The 15409-nt window shown below is 38.1% G+C and overlaps 1 protein-coding gene across 7 annotated transcripts in view; it reads left to right on the plus strand.

Annotated features, from left to right (window-relative positions):
- DENND2A (DENN domain containing 2A) overlaps positions 1 to 15409 on the plus strand; it is a 65874-nt gene that overhangs the window by 32331 nt on the left and 18134 nt on the right. For 6 of the 7 annotated variants that reach the window (XR_005558943.1, XM_039361945.1, XM_039361895.1 and 3 more), the window contains 11 exons: positions 296 to 423; positions 2761 to 2879; positions 6024 to 6221; positions 7220 to 7316; positions 7957 to 8007; positions 9044 to 9231; positions 10113 to 10222; positions 12255 to 12324; positions 13288 to 13365; positions 14160 to 14300; positions 14728 to 14876. Coding sequence is in view for 6 of the 7 variants with exons in the window: in XM_039361945.1 (XP_039217879.1) it covers positions 296 to 423; positions 2761 to 2879; positions 6024 to 6221; positions 7220 to 7316; positions 7957 to 8007; positions 9044 to 9231; positions 10113 to 10222; positions 12255 to 12324; positions 13288 to 13365; positions 14160 to 14300; positions 14728 to 14876 (1329 nt within the window). In the remaining variant the exon portion in view is untranslated. The remainder of the gene's footprint in view (positions 1 to 295; positions 424 to 2760; positions 2880 to 6023; positions 6222 to 7219; positions 7317 to 7956; positions 8008 to 9043; positions 9232 to 10112; positions 10223 to 12254; positions 12325 to 13287; positions 13366 to 14159; positions 14301 to 14727; positions 14877 to 15409) is intronic. The other variant, XM_039361907.1, reaches the window with a different exon arrangement.

Here is a 15409-nt window from a genome sequence, read left to right on the forward strand (position 1 = left end):
TAAAGAACAGGGGAGAAGGGGGGAGACTTAGAAGCAGCCAGAAATTTTCAGATATCTAGAGACAAAGTGAAAGCCCAGTGTAAGAATCTCTTGACGTTTTGGAGAAAGGAAAGCCATAGCCTGGGAGGTTTAAGATCTGCAGCAAAACGTTTTGATGGTTGCTTACTGTGACATAAAACTATAAAAATACACCTTTTCTCCAGTAATTCTTCGAGTGATTTGCTTTATTGTATTCTTCTGAGATATCTACTTTTTTTCCCACCATCTCTCTGCTCTTTCTAAATAAATGCCCTAGGAAGTCCTATGAATTTGAAGATTTGTTGCAATCCTCCTCTGAGAATGGCCGAGTGGATTGGTACGCTCAAAGCAAGATGGCCCTAACCCGCACTTTATCAGAGGAAAACGTCTATGAAGATATTCTAGGTAGGCATTCTGAAGATGAAGAGCAATTATTGTGAGCTTTGTGCTGTAAGGTACTCTGTGGATGTGTGAATATTTAGTGCAAGAGTATGTGGCATTTTTCAAACCATAGGCTTCCGTATAGACTTGTTTTCTAGAAGATCAGAGGGGTGGAAATTATAATAATGCCCTGTAAGGATAAGGATGGGCACCAACCATTTTCCTGATATTAGTTGAACTCTAATTTCTGCAAATCTGAGTGTTGCCATGCTATTTGGGACTGATCAAAATTCAGCATCTGGAAAACTTGCATGTTTAAAGTAACATCTCCTTGGTGTATTAGGGCATGTATATACATAATTTTTGAGGTTAGAACGGATTTTTTATGGCATGCAATATCCTCTTATTTATAGGAATAACATACAGTGCATGACAGGACTGTAACCCTGGCAAGTACTTCTAGTCAACAGAAAGCAATAGATGAAGCCAACACAAGCTAATATGAGAAAAGGAAAAAATACATTATTTCAGTGTTGTGTGCATATGTCAAAGCAAGGAAGACATTTGCATGTATACAGTAGTATGTATACTACTACCTTGAGTAAAACCTGATCCAAATGTGATCCATCAGTTTGCTAGTATGTAACAATGAGTTCTAAATAAATTGTTAATACTCAAACTAAAGTAATAGCCACAATCCAACATAAAATAAAATGTCAAAATCAATAGGCAAAAAGCACATCTTATTGATTGACTCATAATACTAAACAGAGATTTTTTTTTTAAATTGCTCTTTGATGAATAAGTTGGAATAGGCTGATTTGCTTATAGCAGTAAGCCATACACTAAGTCCAAAGTAAGCCAGTTGTATTATACATTTAATATGATATGTGAATCCAACTTTTGTGTTGAATTGTGCCTATAAGAAGTTGAACATTTCCAGCTTAGAACGCACCTTCAGTACGCTCTCCTCCTTTCAGCATGCTTCAGCACATTATTTTTAATCTTTTCTTCCAAAACTATTCTTCAATTTTCCTTTCCTTTTCCCCTCATGCCATCCAGTCATGATGTTGGCACTGACTACTGATGTTCAGGTATGACTCTTAAAAAAAAAAAGAACAACAATTGTTGGAACCTGGTTTAAAAGCTTATCTTGGACCAGTCACTCTCTTTCAGCCTAATGGTCCTCAAAAGTTTTTGTTTTGGGGGGTGTTTGGAGAACCTTGGAAGAGGAAGTCTTCAGGTTTTAGCAGTCATGGTCTTTTTACATTTCAGTGAATCCCTCAGTGAATAGAAGCTGACATTGCCTTTGCATGGTGTAGCATTAAAGCCAACTTTCTGCAAAGTTGAATGCATACTCATTCCTTAAATGCAGCTGCTCACAAATTCAGATTAAGAAAATACTGTAATGCATGTGGTATAAAAGTTTGAGTAGCTTTCTGGTTGAATTATTGTTACTCTTTTTTTTAATGTACAGTTATCAGTAAGGTCCACAGAGATATGACTCCTTAAGTCTGTAATTCCACAAGTGAACAAATACCCTGATTATTCCAACTCTCAGGTTTTGACCTTTAACCACCTTAAGCTCCCCATCTGAATATCTGAAAATGAAGACAATTCAATTAGAGCACGGGAAGGTACTAAAAATCTGTATATGCTTCCAGCTAGTGATTTTACTTGTGAGAAATACTGTCAAGCAATGGAACATATATGGAAGTCAAGGCACATTGTGGAAGACCACAAAAAAATAAAATGCCAGGAAATGGTCACAGCTGCAAAACAGAATCCGCAGATCAGTGCAAATAACTGCTGAAAAGATTAGGGGATACTGGAGTAGCTCCTTAGGTGCACAATGCACTGTTGCTTATGTAACAGGTACCTGCACAAAAACATTCTCAGAGGGAAACCTTGTCTTGGACCATTTTTCACACTTATGACCATTGCAGAATCCCCATGGTCACTTGATCATAATTCAAATGCTTGGCAACTGACTCGTACTTTTGACGGTTATCCTGGGGTCATGTGATCATCCTTTGCCACCTTCTGATAAGCTAAGTCAATTTGGAAAGCCAAATTCACTTAACAACGGTGTTACTAACTTAGCAACTGTAGTGATTCACTTAACAACTGTGGCAAGAAAGGTCGTAAAAATAGGGCAAGTTCCCCTAACTGTCTCATTTAGCAACAAAAGTTTTGGGCTCAATTGTGGTTGTAGGTCGAGGACTCTTGTATATGCTGATGGTAGTTTGTGAAAGAGATGGAACCTCATTCTGCCCACAAATGTCATTTCCAACTTCTTAGGAAAAACTTGTATTTTGTTTTATGTACATGTACATTTATTGCCTTGGTTTTCAATTCCAGATTTACCAGCAAAAGAAAACCCCTATGAAGATATCGAGACAAATAGTCATTGCCTAGGGAAGAAATGTGGCCTGAACTTTCCAGCCTCTCCCTCTTCTATTCCTGGCACACCCACAAAGGTAACCTGGTCTAATCTGAACATCCACTGCCCACAAGCTATACATTTTGGCTGTTCTTATGGAGATACAGTGGTCAGAAAATTGATACCTTCAGGGACGAAAATGACTAATCCTTTGTTCAACATGGTTTCCCATCTTGGATTAACTCCCTAAGGGAGTTGATTTTTTCTGCTAACTGAATTTGGTGACTTTAAAGGAGTAAAACTAGCCCTTCTTAGTTTTGGTTTTCTGGACTTAGAAATAGGGCACTCTGGACTTATTCTTACTGTAGATATTTATTGGGAGTTCTTGCCAATTCGTAACCATAATTCTGTAAGACCATACGCCACTTTTCTAAGGCTGGCTGGAAAGTGGAACTTTGGAAAGAACAGGAGGCCTTGTTACCTGTGAAATCATTCTTTCCGACTATGAGTGTTAAGGTTTGGCCTGGGATCTTGTTGAATATGTATGGGCAAAGTCAGGGGCCACAACTCAGCTTTCTGTAGCCTTCTGTTGACATCATAAGAAGAGGTGGAATTCATTTCTGAATCCTTTTTATGGAGATTAAGAGTGAGAATAGGAAGATCGAGATTGCTGGACAACCAACCCATTCTCAGGTTTAACACTCCTTGCCTTCTAAATAGTCTAAAATTCAGGTGATAAAGCGGTACACAAAATATTACGGTTGAACAGCTGGATTTTAGTGGTGAGATTGTAGACATTTATAAGAAGGATTGAGAGCAATCTTCTGTTTCCAGTCCAAACTCAGACCACTTTTGGAAATCCCAATTTTTCCATCACATTTTGGGAGCTGTATCTTGGGCTAGAGGTTTGCATGTGGCTTGTGTGCCATGGAATTTGCACTTCCGTTCTTTGAAGAGTTTCAGGGATTTTTAGTACTTAGTAGGAAAAGTACTGTCCTGTTCACTACCACCACTGTCCATATTCAGGGGTAGTGGAGGAAAAGTAAGAATGAGGTTAGAACACAATTTGAAATTTCCTATATAAAAATAAGATGAATGGCCATCAATAGAGCAAAAGATGGAGAATGTTGATTAATATAGAAAGTACAAGGGACTCCGTTAATGAAGAATTGTGCCTTTAAAACAGAAATGCTTTTGCAAATATTTATGCAGGACTCTGCATATATATGTATTTGATAACCTATTTGAAAGTTAAGTTGCTGTAGTATAGAGACAGAACACTCTTGTGTTGCTACTGTCTACCAATCCCTAACTGTTCTCCAGATAATATAGCAATGAATCAGGAAAAATATTAGTCTTTTTGGATGTACAGGAGAGTTCTGTGGAGGGAGTTCATTTTGGTAACTGCACTCTGTATTTTTGATATTCAGTCTGGAGATAAGATTCTATGTAGCTGGCAGCTGATATCTTCCAAATGATGGGGGATGATATTTTTTGTTTTGTTTCCTGTGTTAGTACGTGCCACTTCTTTCTAATGCCATTAACAGAATGAGAATGTGATCTGAGGAGTCTTTGGTGCTCTCTGAGCTTGTTTGTTTTTTGCAGACGTTTCATTACCCTAACTAGATTACATCACCAGTCAATGAACTAGTCAATGGACTAGCACTGATGATGTTACATAGTTTGGGTAATGAAACATCTGCAGCCAAGCTCAGAGAGCACCAAAGACCCTTTATTTCAACCCTGAGCTAGAAATAATGTCCTTAGAATGTGGTCTATTGGAGAGAGTGATGATGGTGGTGAAATTACTGAAGGCATTAGCTGAGTACCTTTATTTGGGCAGCTCCACATCAAATTATAACCATTTAGGTCTAAGGCTGGGCTAGATTCAAATCCATTAAAAGAGTTAAGCAGAGTCAAGAGACATGCAAATAAAAAATCAGCTGTGCAAATTAGTTTACCATTAGCACTAAATTGTGCCAGAAACGGTAGTGAATACAAAAGTCATTGGTACCTTTTCTTCCAAAGGGAGTGTATTGTAAGTGAAATTTTGTTTGAAACTGGAGTGAGGAGAAAGATTGTGAACTTGGACCACCATTTCTGTTCTGAATAGACAAGAACAGATTTTGCAATTCTGCTATTACTAATCTTTGCATTCATTTGCATGTGTTTTGTGGATGGCTATTTGAAAAAATAAAAATAGAAACAATTCCTCTTCATCTTCATTGTATAGCTACTTCCATCAAATCATAGTTCCGCTTTACTTTTTAAAAGCATTTAGAAATACAGCTGGGTCATTACAAGGAGATTTTATTATCTCACAAACACGGAAAAAGTGTTTTATTTATTGCTTGCATTCTGTAAAAAATGCAAATGGGAACCAGCTAATTAGTAGTATGATTCATTATGCAGTTAGCACTTAATAGGTTTTCTATTACTGCTCATTGAAGAGAGAATTTCACTTAACAGTGAACTTATTTCAACATATTGGTCTTTCGAGAATTAAAAATGAAAGTCACAGTTGCTGTAGTTGCAATCAATACCTGGGGTTGCTTTGTAACCCTGATTTTGCTTTATGCTCTCACAACAACTTTATCTCAGCTTTTCCAGCAGCCAGAATTTGAAATTGGTTTTCTTGTGCCCAAAGCTAAGATTTGACCTACTGTGTTCTAAGAAACTCATGAACAAATGCCAGACCATTCTGTTGTTTTACTGGATAAAATCAATAGCTAAATAACAGGGTCAAGAAATTCATGGCTCATAAATATGCAATTGTATGGTTGCTTAAACTAGCTTCTGAAGCCACTGGTGATGATTACTGGCTGACAAGAGTATTGGGCCATATAACATCTGGGTCTGATGTGGTACAATAGCTTCTTAATTTTCCAATCCAAGTGTCTGTGGTTGCTTCGCTGATTAGTTTTGTTGGCTCAGTTCCATAGAGCTCCTGAAAGCTAGTTGTGCAAGCAATAAGAACTGTTTCTATCATGGTAATGAGATTTCTCAGCAAACCATTGTGGAATATATATATTTCTATTGACCTGCTAGATAACCCTATGAAAAAAAATCTAAGCAAATGTTAAGGATTGTTGGCACTAATAACCAGTCAAGAATTCTGACAACTAATGTTTTAATGTTTTTTATGTTGAAACATTAGAGACTCTTTTTTTAAGAAAAAAAATAGAGATAAAGGCCGTGTCTGATGCTCCCCATTTCCCCCCATTTTGGTCTGTCTCTTTAGGTCCTCTCTAAGCCCATCTTCTTTAGGCAGAACTCAGAACGTAGAAGTTTCAAATTATTAGACATACGGAAACCAACTCGGGATGGGACTTATTCTCCTTCCAAAATCAGCCCCCCTTCCACTCCTAGCAGTCCTGATGACACTTTCTTCTCCTTGGGTGATTCTCAAAATGGCAAGAAAAGAAGGAAAATTTCCAAGGTATTTTTTTTCTTTAAATATTTTTTGGGTGACTTAGAAAAGACTGTGAAGAATTAGAAGCAGTGTTCAGAAATTGTTATTTTAAGGGAATAAAGTATTAATTTCACCTAAGTAGTCCTGAAAATTCTCTGAATTTTGAGAGGAGAGCCCTTTTAAAATTAAGTATATACATTACCTCCCCAAATTGAGCAATGTAGACACCAAATTATTAAAATTGATAAAAAAAATAACATTAAACATCAGCTGGAGGTTATATTGTGACAAACAAGGCTTTCTTGTCATATAATTTTAAGAGCTCCTGAATCTTTGAAGCAATTGTCAACTGAACAAGGCAAATACTTCCAAATAATTTTGCTTTCCTGATTATCTATGCAAGTGCATGCTATTTTACTTTTTTAACAATCTGAATTTATGGGAGAATTTCACGAAAAAACTATCAACACGGAAAGATAATAAGAGGAGGAGGGAGGATGAGCAGTTGAAGGATTGGAATGGAAATAAGAAAATATAGGTAGTCCTCAACTTACAACAGTTTGTTTAGTGACCATTCGAAGTTACAAGAACACTGAAAAAAGTGACTTATGGCCGTTTTTCATACTTACGACCATTGTGGCATCCCCATGATCACGTGATCAAAATTCAAATGCTTGGCAACTGACTCATATTTATGACGGTTGCAGCGTCCCGGGGTCCTGTGATTCTCTTTTGCAACCTGCAGACAAGCAAAGTCAATGGGGAAGACAGATTCACTTAACTACTGTGTTACTAACTTAACACCTCCAGTGATTCACTTAACAACTGTGGCAAGAAAGGTCATAAAATGGGGCAAAACTCACTTAATTGGTCACTTAACAACAGAAATTTTGGGCTCAGTTGTGGTCATAAGTTGAGGACTACCTGTAATTACCTTGGTAGATAAAATGATATGGACATCATTTTTAAAAAATGATGGTTTTGTGGAAAGAAGAAAGCATTTATTTTTTCTTCTTTATGTTAAGCAGCTGGTGTTAAAAATCAATGCCATTTATGAGGCTCGAAGAGGGAAGAAGCGCGTCAAGAGATTGTCACAGTCTACAGAGTCCAGCTCAGGGAGAGGTAAGGAAAGCCTGTTGCTGGACCAGTGGTTTTTTGGACAACTTGACCTGGGCCTACTCAGTATTGTTCAATATTAAAGGGATTTCCTTAATAACAGCCAGTTATAAAGGATATGATGCTACTACCCCAGTTGCCTCTTTTCTATAATATTTAGTACTACATGCCCTATATCCTAGTTAGTACTACTACATGATACATTTGAGTTTTCGGACTTCAGACTTAAACTGTTCCACTTGATCTTTTACAGTAGGATCCATCTTTCATTAACCAAAGCAAGGTGCAAAAACATTGCTTTTTGGCTACTTTCTGAGCATTTTTCCAACTACAAATTGAGCTTGTTGTCCTTTCATATAAGATTCCTCCTTCCATTTTCCAATCTTTCTTCATTTTAGTAACCTAATTTTGGTGATGTTTGGTGTTGCTCCCAGTAAACAAAAATCTAAATGATTTACTGCAGTTTTCTAGAAATTTCTTAGTAGTTCCTGACTTATCTTCTGGCCACCCCAACCAGACATCCTACTTTTGGGGGTATAAAAGAACTGATTTCATGATACATTCTAGGTTTTGCCTGCTATTCAGAAAACAATAATTATTTTTTTTAGAAAAGTGATATTTACTGTTGTTTTCTATTTCCTCCTAGTTACAGATGAAAATAGTGAATCAGACAGTGACACAGAAGAAAAACAAAGAGGTATCAATTGAGAGATGAACTTTAGAGAAGGTTATTGATTCTTGGCTTGAAAGTTGTGGGTTTTCCCCCTTCTAATTTTTTTTCCTGCCCAAAAATATCAGGGTATGTTTTATGACTGTATAGGCGTTCGGTTATTGCAAAAGTGAATTATTATTTGTTATGATGACTACATGAACATTCATGACCCTAAAAAGGTTCATTATCCAATATACAACCCAGTCCTTAAAATGTGTACTCAGAAGTCAATATTTAATGAGTTTTATATCCTAATGCAGCTTTTCCAGACCTGGAGCCTTCCAGACGGTGTCACACCACAAGTCCTAAAATTCCCAAGCAGTTTAGCCAGTGCCCATGGTAGCTGGGAATTCTGGGATTTGCAATCCAAACATAAGTTCTAGCTTGGGAAATATGCTCAAATGATTGTGTTTTGGACTATAGATTTTATAGGTAAAACTGAGGTTCTGTGCAGTTATGTGGATAAACTGCAATTGTATCAGTTGCAAGTATGATGAAATCTGATATCCTTATATTTAATAATTGATATATGCTACCACTCTAGAACATGCCACTTCTTTCCCAGACTATGCTGTTTTTACTGAAGGTTGTTCAAGTCTGGCTATTTCAAGAGTGATCCTGCATATTTCCAACTCTTGAGCTATGTGCTCTCCTCTCTCGTTTTCTATATAAAAAAGTCATATCAACCAAGTAACAACAATGCATTTTTATCTTGATTCTCTCTGTATAATGTTTCAGAATGTTTTGATATCCTGGTTACAACACGACATAGTTCCAGAATATTTAGGTCGGCCTTTCTGAACTCTGGTGCCCTTCAGTTGGGTGGGTTTCAGCACTTATGATTATCATCCTACAGAGTCCTTCCTGAGAATGCTTCATAATGATGTCCACACATCTGGAGAATGACCAGGTTAAGAAAGGCTGGTGAATATGTAGTTTGAAGTGAGACAGAACTTCTAATTGCTGTGGGAGCTGCACCCAAAACAGTTGTGTTGATTTTGTTGGCTTACCTTTTGTGTAGCTCACAGTCAACGCCTTGTTCATGTAAAATCTCGCCTGAAGCAAGCCCCCAAGTATCATATCTTGGAGAGAGATCTGATTGAGTATCAAGAGAGGCAGCTCTTTGAATATTTTGTTGTAGTGTCATTACACAAGAAGCAAGCTTGCGTACCATATGTCCCCGAAGTTACCCAGCAGTTTCCTTTAAAGGTAAGACTTATGATAGAGAATGCCTGTTCAGAGAGAAGCAAAGGAAGGCGTGCTGTACTCTGTTGGCTAAGATTCTAAAAGATGAAACTCATCTGGTTGATACCATATTAGGGAGGTTGACCTACCCAGAGGTGGGCAGCCAGGGTCCACAACATTTTTAGGGAGACTGATAGTCACAAAAGACAGGGCAGGGAAGCAAGTGAATAAACTAGAACTTTCCAATTTATCCTTATGTTTTAAGGTGAATTTGTTGCTGACTACTTTCTTAAAACAATGCTGAGTCTATTTCTGGATTTCAATTACAGGTTTTATGTCTCTTTCCTGAAAATGAGCAAATCTGTGTTGTTGATTTAAGAATTGTGCTCATAATAAACACTGGGAACTGTATGCAGCCTGTGACTTTACATTGTTTATTCCCTACCAGATCTGAGACAGTTTGCTTTGTCTTTTGATAACTCTCAACAGAATGTAATTCTAAAAATAAGGATGTTAGCATTGGTGTAATAAGTAGCTAAAAGGTAGAGGAAATCTGCAAGACAAGGGAATTATCAAGATTTGTCTGTAAATAGGGGCATGGGGAGGAAGGCTGATTGCCTAAGTCATACAGAGAGAGAGAGAGAGAGAGAGAGAGAGAGAGAGAGAGAGAGAGAGAGAGAGGGAGGGAGGGAGGGAGGGAGAGAGATGTTTGTTAGATGAAGATCTGCTGAACTAGGCAAACAGCTATGTTAATATCCTCCAGACGGATATATTTTCTATGTCATCACTCCTTCATTTATTTAGGAAGCAAGGTAAATGGAGAGAGGAGAAAAAAAATCATGCAATTTTATTTCTACCTAAATAATTACTGGTAAAAACTTCTCTTCCTCCCTTTCTTCTGCTAGCTTGAACGTTCCTTCAAATTCATGAGGGAGGCAGAGGACCAGCTAAAGGCCATTCCACAGTTTTGCTTCCCTGATGCAAAAGACTGGACTCCTGTTTCTCAGTTTAACAGGCAAGTTAAAGGATGGTTCCTTTCTTCCCTTCTGGCCAGCTGCTAACCTGCCACTACTCATAATGTTAGCTTTATTTATACAAGATTGCTTTTATGATAACAGTCAAAATAAATTTTGATTTCAGCATGAACAGGGATCTTCAAACTTGTCAGGCATGCTGGCTGAGGAATTCTGGGAGTTGAAGTCCACAAGTCATAAAAGGGCCAAGTTTGAAGATCCCTGAGCATGAACAACTGAAGAATAAACACAAAACTAGTGGTTCAGAAATATTTAGGGAATCAATGAATTTATTCAGTCATCCAATCAATTCTTATTTGGTCTTTGACCGAAGCAAGGTGCAACATGAAAGCTACAGAATTAGTCACAAAATTAGTAGTTGTAATTTAAAAATAGTCTTTATTTATAATCTGTACAAAAACTGCAATATTAAATGATTACAACTGCATACATATATCTAAACATTGCCAAGAAAATTGCATGAATTTGTCTATGAAGTTGCCAGTGGTCAAGATTAATTCGAAGGCATGCCTGACCACGAACGAAAGAATAGTGGCACAGTGGTTAAAGGAACTGGGTGAGAAACCAGGGGACCATGAGTTCTAATCCTACCTTAGACCCAGAAGACAGCCGGGTGACTTTGTGACAGTCACTATGTCTAGGCCCTAAAAAAAAAGGCAAGGACAAGCTACTTCTGAAAAATGCTGCTCAGAAAATTACAAGGATTTGTTCATGCAGTGAATAGGAATCAAAACAACTTGAAGTCACAAAACAGAACATGCCCCCCCCAACACACAAGTATACCATAAAGTGAGCATAAAATATGATTACTTTATGTCATTTAAAATGACATTTATTATTCCAAATATTTTTAAGTATAACTTTTACATACTATACATTTGAGCGCCCCCTCCCCAATATGAGTACAAGTAATCCTCACTTAACAGTCATTCATTCAGTGACCAGAGATACAGTGGCACTGCACAAATGGTACTTAATAGCTGGTTCCCAAAGTGATGGCTCTTGCAGCAGCGCCAGGGCCCTGCGATCAAAATTTGGGTGCTTGGCCTTGGTACAGATAAGGACAACTTAATCCTATCTCATTTATAGACTGGAAATGAGATGGAATCAAAAACAACCAGCTAGAGATGCCCCAAACAGTGAGATGGACAGTATATAAATTAAATAAATAATATAGAAGAATAACAGGAAAAAATATATTGCCAGGGCAATTTTATACTGTGACTAAGGGCTAGTAGGGAAGTTCAATTAGTAGATATGCATAGCAGAATTAGTGCCTCTCTAATAGAAAACTATCTTGAGTTCCTGGAAAAAAGACAGAATGTAATCATAATAGAGAAATAAATAATAAAAAAGGAAGGAATACGTAAAACAGAAATAATTATTCTGACCCAAAAGTTACTTATATGCAGATAGAGGGCCATATAATTATCCTGATCCTACTTAGAAGAAGCAAAGAGATGAAAGAATTATGATTACTTTCCTTCATCTTAACCTTAGTTGGGATGTTGGCATATTTGTCATGCATATTTGTCATGAACAGGAGGGGCAGTACAATATTTATTCTTCTTCTTGTGCCATATCTGTTATCGGACGTTGGTGATCATGTTGGCAATCCTGTTTTTATCAGCAGCCGCATGAAAAAGTGCTGCTGATTTTTGTCCAAACCAGTCCCTTAGATTTTGAAGCCATGATGTTCTTCTTCTGCCTGGACCTTGTTTGCCTTTAATCTTTCCCTGGAGGATTAAATGGAGTATGCCATATTTTTCTGGGTGTCGCATCACATGTCCGAAATATTCTAATTTTCGTTTTTTAATTATTTTGATGATTTCCCTTGGCTTTCCCAGGCGGCTTATTTATATTGTTCTAATAGGCATATAAAAAGAAAAGGATGCATGCGTACTTAAAAACGTACATAATTTCTTTTCTTTTTAACATCTATATGCATATTTTCTAGAATTGAAGATAACCTTGTAATTGAAGAAAGTTTCTTTAAAACTTTCTCTTTTTCAGTGAGACATTTTCATTTGTCTTGACTAGTGAAGATGGCAGCCGAAGATTTGGGTACTGTAGAAGAATACTGGTAACTATCTAGTTTCTTCTTCAAAAATTGGGTAGGATGGTCTCACAGGCCTCCTCTGATATTATTGCTGAATCATAGTTTTCTTTTTGTAGCCGAATCCAAACTCTCTTAACTGTCTTCTCACTGTTATGGAATATTTGAAATCATGTATCTAGGAAATTAATGATATTTTTGTTTTGTTTTAACAGAGTGCGGTACTTAGTCAATCTTTTGCAATTTGCTGGGGTTATTTTGTAGAGAAATTCGCCTTGGATTAGAATTATTGAAAACAATCTAGCACAGGGGTAGGCAACCTTGGCTCTTTTATGACTCATGGACTTCAACTCCCAGAATTCCTGAGCCAGCCATGCTGACTCAGGAATTCTGGGAGTTGAAGTCCATGAGTCATAAAAGAGCCAAGGTTGCCTATCCCTAATCTAGCATAATAGGATAACTGTAAATTAGTAAATAGGTGCCTCAGAAGTGTCCAGGTAGTTCTCATCTTTCACACCATTTGTTTAGTGACTGTTAGAAGTTACAACGGCACTGAAAAAAAAAATGGAATGATGGCTTTTCATACTTACAACTAGCAGCATCCCCTTTGTCACCTGATCAAATATGATTGCTTGGCAACTGGCATGTATTTATGATGGTTACACTGTCCCAGGTTTATATGATTAGCGTTTGTAACATTTCCAGCCAGCTTCTGATAATCAAAGTCAGTGGGGGAAGTCAAATTCACTTAACAACTACAGTGATTCACTTAACAACTGTGGTTTTAAAAAGTCATAAAATGAGGCACAACTGCGCTTAGCAATGGAAATTTTGGGCTCAATTGTGGTCGTACGTTGAAGACTACCTATAGTAAGTTAGGTTGGAAGAATTGCTTTATGCATGGAATAGGAGATCATCATGACTTTGGTTTCTTCTTGTTCATCACTGTCTGTTTCTGTGTATCTGTGTTGTGTCTGTCTCTCTTGAAAGCCCAGTGGGAAAGGAAAACGTCTTCCAGAAGTTTACTGCATTGTGAGCCGCTTGGGGTGTTTCAACCTCTTCTCGAAGGTGAGGGAGAAGGACCATGCAAATTGTCCCCACAGTGGGTAGGGACAGAGGAGGAGGGAGACCCTTCCCTGATCAGTTTACTGATCCACATTGCCCATTGGAAGTGCAACTCCAAACAAGGATGAAAACCTGGTCCCGACTGATAATTCAGTACAGTTGTCTGCTGTTGTCAAATCTCACTCAAGTGCTTTTATGAAGGGCCACTTGTTTCTGCTTTTAAGCACGTTAAATGCATTTTTCTTCTTCTGCCACAGTTAGAAGCCAAAGTAGATACTGCAAGAGATCTGTGATTAGCATTTCCTTCTGTTTGTTTTTTAAGAGAAAGAAAAGAGCCACCCAGAGAGGCAGTTTGGATCAGAAAAGTATCCTCTGGAGGATGGAGACCATAATCTCATCATTTTTTATTTGTACAATTTCCAATTTTTAAAATTGCTCCCAGACTTGCTAAATAAGTTTCATAGCTGAGAACAAATAGCAGTTGGGGGGGGTCATATTGTTCAAGGGTATATTGTCTGGACAGAAAAGCATGCCCACCCATGCCTTCCCATGCCTACCCGCCAGCTATTTACTTAACTTGAAGGAGAAATAGTAACACAACAACAGCACTAGTGTCTAAATGAGAGAGAGGCCCTTCCCACCAGTAACTCTGGGATTCTGATGCTTGATAGTTTTGTGTGGCATCAAATAATGATATGACAACAATGAAAAGCTTGCAAGAGGAGAGAAAAGGAGTAGGTTCCTGAAGCAAAATACTTGGTCTCCTCCCTTGTATTTCTTCTTTCTCTGTCGTTCAGATCTTGGATGAGGTTGAGAAAAGACGTGGCATTTCGCCTGCCTTGGTCCAGCCGCTCATGAGGAGTGTCATGGAAGCTCCTTTTCCAGCCCTGGGTCGGACTATCTCCATCAAGAACTTCCTGCCTGGTTCTGGAACAGAAGTAATGCTGGCTGGGGAATTCTGAGAGTTAAAGTCCTGATAGTCTAATCTAAATAGAACCACCCTTCAAAAATAGATGAAGTAGCTAAACTTGCATGCTTGCAACTTCCCATGTATGTGTTTCCCTTTGGGTCCCTCAATTAACTGCTTTCTGAAGATGTGGAGTTAGGAATCAGCACATTTGTTTACTTCCTGGTACAAGATTCCAACGTGGAAATACACAGAAAAGTGAGGGGGGGGGTCTTTTGAGTAAGGCAAATTTACAAAACAAATTGTGGCCCACAATTCTGAAAAGGCTGAAATTGGTATTCTCAGAGTCTTACTCCCCCTATTTACAGATTTAATAATAGGGCTTATAGGATGCTCAGGTCAGAACTAACTCTGAGTTGATTTTACATCTTGTATGTCTACTGCATTCTTTGTTTCAGGTTATAGAGCTGTGTCGACCACTTGATTCAAGACTCGAACATGTTGATTTTGAGTCTTTGTTCTCCTCGCTTAGCATCAGGCACTTAAGCAGAGTCTTTGCTTCCTTGCTGTTGGAGAGACGGGTGATATTTATAGCAGACAAGCTCAGGTAACCAGCTGCCTCCTATTTCTCTGCCTTACCTGTTAGGCAAACTATTATCCAACCTATCTGTCCTTAAAGCCAGTTTTCAACGGTTGCCTAAATCCTAGAGTAGTGACGGCATCTCTTCCTGGGTTCAAAAGGCAGAAATGTATCTTCTGCACAATTAGAGTTCTGGAGCTGAGACATCTGTGATGTATATTTCTCCTTTCTTGGCTCCCGCTGAAGTTGGCTTCAAAAGTTAATGCTTTCCATGTAAAAATTGCAGTTATTCCTGAATAATAGGAGTGTCTGGCTCATCTTGGTTGATCTCCAACTATGGATATCGCTTTGGGATAGAGGGGAGTGGCTGCTACAATCAGTCTAGATTCCTGGGGACAAATTTGTACAAGATGTATTGATAGCTGAGCTTTGTGGATGAACTCCAGAGCTGAATAAACCAGAAAAGACCCATATGAATAGCAGAATATTAGAGGATGGAGACAGCAGGAGCAGCTGGGCCTCAGTATTTTTTCTGTTTCATGGTTTAAAACGGGTGTCAA

The sequence above is a fragment of the Crotalus tigris genome, unplaced genomic scaffold (assembly GCF_016545835.1).
Source record: "Crotalus tigris isolate CLP2741 ecotype Arizona unplaced genomic scaffold, ASM1654583v1 scf7180000017588.1960692, whole genome shotgun sequence".
NCBI classification, from domain to species: domain Eukaryota; kingdom Metazoa; phylum Chordata; class Lepidosauria; order Squamata; family Viperidae; genus Crotalus; species Crotalus tigris.